General features: G+C 42.6%; 1 protein-coding gene across 1 annotated transcript; it reads left to right on the forward strand.

The window, feature by feature from the left end:
- The first annotated feature begins 388 nt into the window (after positions 1-388).
- LOC103523109 (protein draper-like) lies at positions 389-1,440 on the forward strand. Its single transcript, XM_017449164.1, has 2 exons — positions 389-533; positions 1,158-1,440. The coding sequence occupies exons 1-2, from the start codon at positions 394-396 to the stop codon at positions 1,438-1,440; spliced, it is 423 nt and encodes a 140-aa protein (XP_017304653.1). The 5' UTR covers positions 389-393.
- Positions 1,441-2,283: the final 843 nt, after the last annotated feature.

Raw genomic sequence — 2,283 nt, forward strand, 5'->3', positions numbered from 1 at the left:
GGGTATTAAAGAAACACTTAGGATACAGCTCCGATCAATAAGCATTCATAATCACCCAAAAGAGAATTATATTGTGGTCGATAATTATAGGTCGTATGGTTGATGCATACACATCAGAGATAATTTTCTCCGTCTCCCATCATCTGAGCTCAGAATTTAGTACAAAGAAGGCCACTTACGGGCCTGGACGTAGTACCAAGCTAGCCTGCCAACATGTGAGAACGGGGGCGGGGTGTGAACCGACACACCCGGCGACAGTTGTAAGACTGCTGCTAGATGGCACTTTAAGTCTATCTAGGATGAGTAACCTGTCATACATACGTAGGAGGGTGCCTGCCGTCTCGCGCGCCGGGTTGCGGGATTTTTTCAGAATCTTGCACTGTAGATGGCTACATGGGAACTCACTGTGAGGAGGTCTGCGGGCCGGGCCGGTTCGGTCAGAACTGCAGTCAGGAGTGCCAGTGCAGAAACGGCGCGGAGTGCCATCCGGCTACGGGCGAATGCAGCTGTCAGCCGGGCTTTACTGGATCTCTGTAAGTCAAACATTTATTTTCTTCTTCTTTTTTGGGACCGCAAAGTACTTCCCCTGTAAGGCCAGTCACTCACTGATCAGGTCTACCTGATAGTGTGTGTGCTCATCAGGTATCAGGTAGACCGGGCATTGAAACCTTTTCAGGCGTACCTGTCAGACTGTCAGGTCAAACTGATAGTGTGCGCTCGTCAGGTATACAATACCTGATCAGGTGTACCTGTCAGGTCTACCTGATAGTAAGTAAGTATCTGGCCTTCAACCAATTGAAGCATACTGGTACTGAATAACTGTTTTGTAGATGAATCACCTTTTGTAGATGAATAGGCTGGACAGACATTTTTTTTTTTTTTTTTTTTTTTTTTTGTGGTCTTTAAAAGATTTACCTAAAAAAGTAACACAGTCTACTCATCTCACGTCTAATCATCACGTTGCATTCTAATTCATGCTTATTCTATTCTCTTATCTTTTAGGAAAATGGCCTAATGGTCAAAATTCCAGACATTTGTAAAGAACAAACATATCTTATCTTATCCTATCCCATCCCACCTTATCCTATGTTATTCCATTCTATTCTAACCTATCTTATTCTATTCTATTCTAACCTACATTGTTCTATTCTATTCAGATGTGAGGAGCGCTGTCCCCCCGGTACACACGGTCCGTCCTGCATCAACCGCTGTCGATGTCAGAACGGAGCTATCTGCAATCCAGCCAACGGCCAATGTCTCTGTGCCCCGGGGTGGATGGGGTCGGTGTGTAACGTACCTTGTACCCCGGGGATGTGGGGACAGGGCTGTACCGTCCCGTGTGAGTGTTTCAACGGGGCCTCATGTCATCATGTCACGGGGGAGTGTCAGTGTGAACCCGGCTTTAAGGGCCAGAAGGTAAGTTCAAACCTAATAGAATAGAATAGAATATACCCTGCTTATACTGCCAGAATGAGACTGAAAAGTCCCTTTACTCCCGCAGTCTAAGCAAGGTCTCATGTATTTGGTACAATATTTTCAAAAATAAATTACAATAGACCCAAAAAAAAGAGAGAGAAAAAAAAAACATATATGTACCTATATAAAACTAAAAGGAATTTTAATTGTGTTAAGCATATTTAAATGCTTGTCACAAACATCGTTCCCCGATTATTTCACCTAGATAAATTTCATGACATGACTTGGACTCGAACCACCAACCTCCAGATCCAAAGTCCAACGCGTTAACAACTGCACCACTGAGGTTGGTTACTATAAAACTAAAGCTGAAAAGGAGAGCAAGAGAAAGAAAAGGAGAAGAGGTAAAAGTAATAGCAAAGATTTGTAAGGAATATATATGTACCCATATAAAATTAAAGCTGAAAAAGGAGAGCAAGAGAAAGAAAAGGAGAAGATGTAAAAGTAATAGCAAAGATTTGTGAGGTCATGGTCGTTGGTTACTATAAAACTAAAGCTGAAAAGGAGAGCAAGAGAAAGAAAAGGAGAAGAGGTAAAAGTAATAGCAAAGATTTGTGAGGTAGAGGACTGGAATATGTACCTATATAAAACTAAAGCTGAAAAAGGAGAGCAAGAGAAAGAAAAGGAGAAGATGTAAAAGTAATAGCAAAGATTTGTGAGGTCATGGTCGAAGAATAGGGTTATGAGATTAGTAGGTACACTACACATCACACAGCATCACTACTCTCACACACACACTCGGATTGACCCCCCGCACTTACCACACACACACACACACACACACACACACACACACACACACACACA

Source organism: Diaphorina citri, unplaced genomic scaffold, assembly GCF_000475195.1.
Source record: "Diaphorina citri unplaced genomic scaffold, Diaci psyllid genome assembly version 1.1 scaffold15426, whole genome shotgun sequence".
Lineage (NCBI taxonomy): Eukaryota > Metazoa > Arthropoda > Insecta > Hemiptera > Psyllidae > Diaphorina > Diaphorina citri.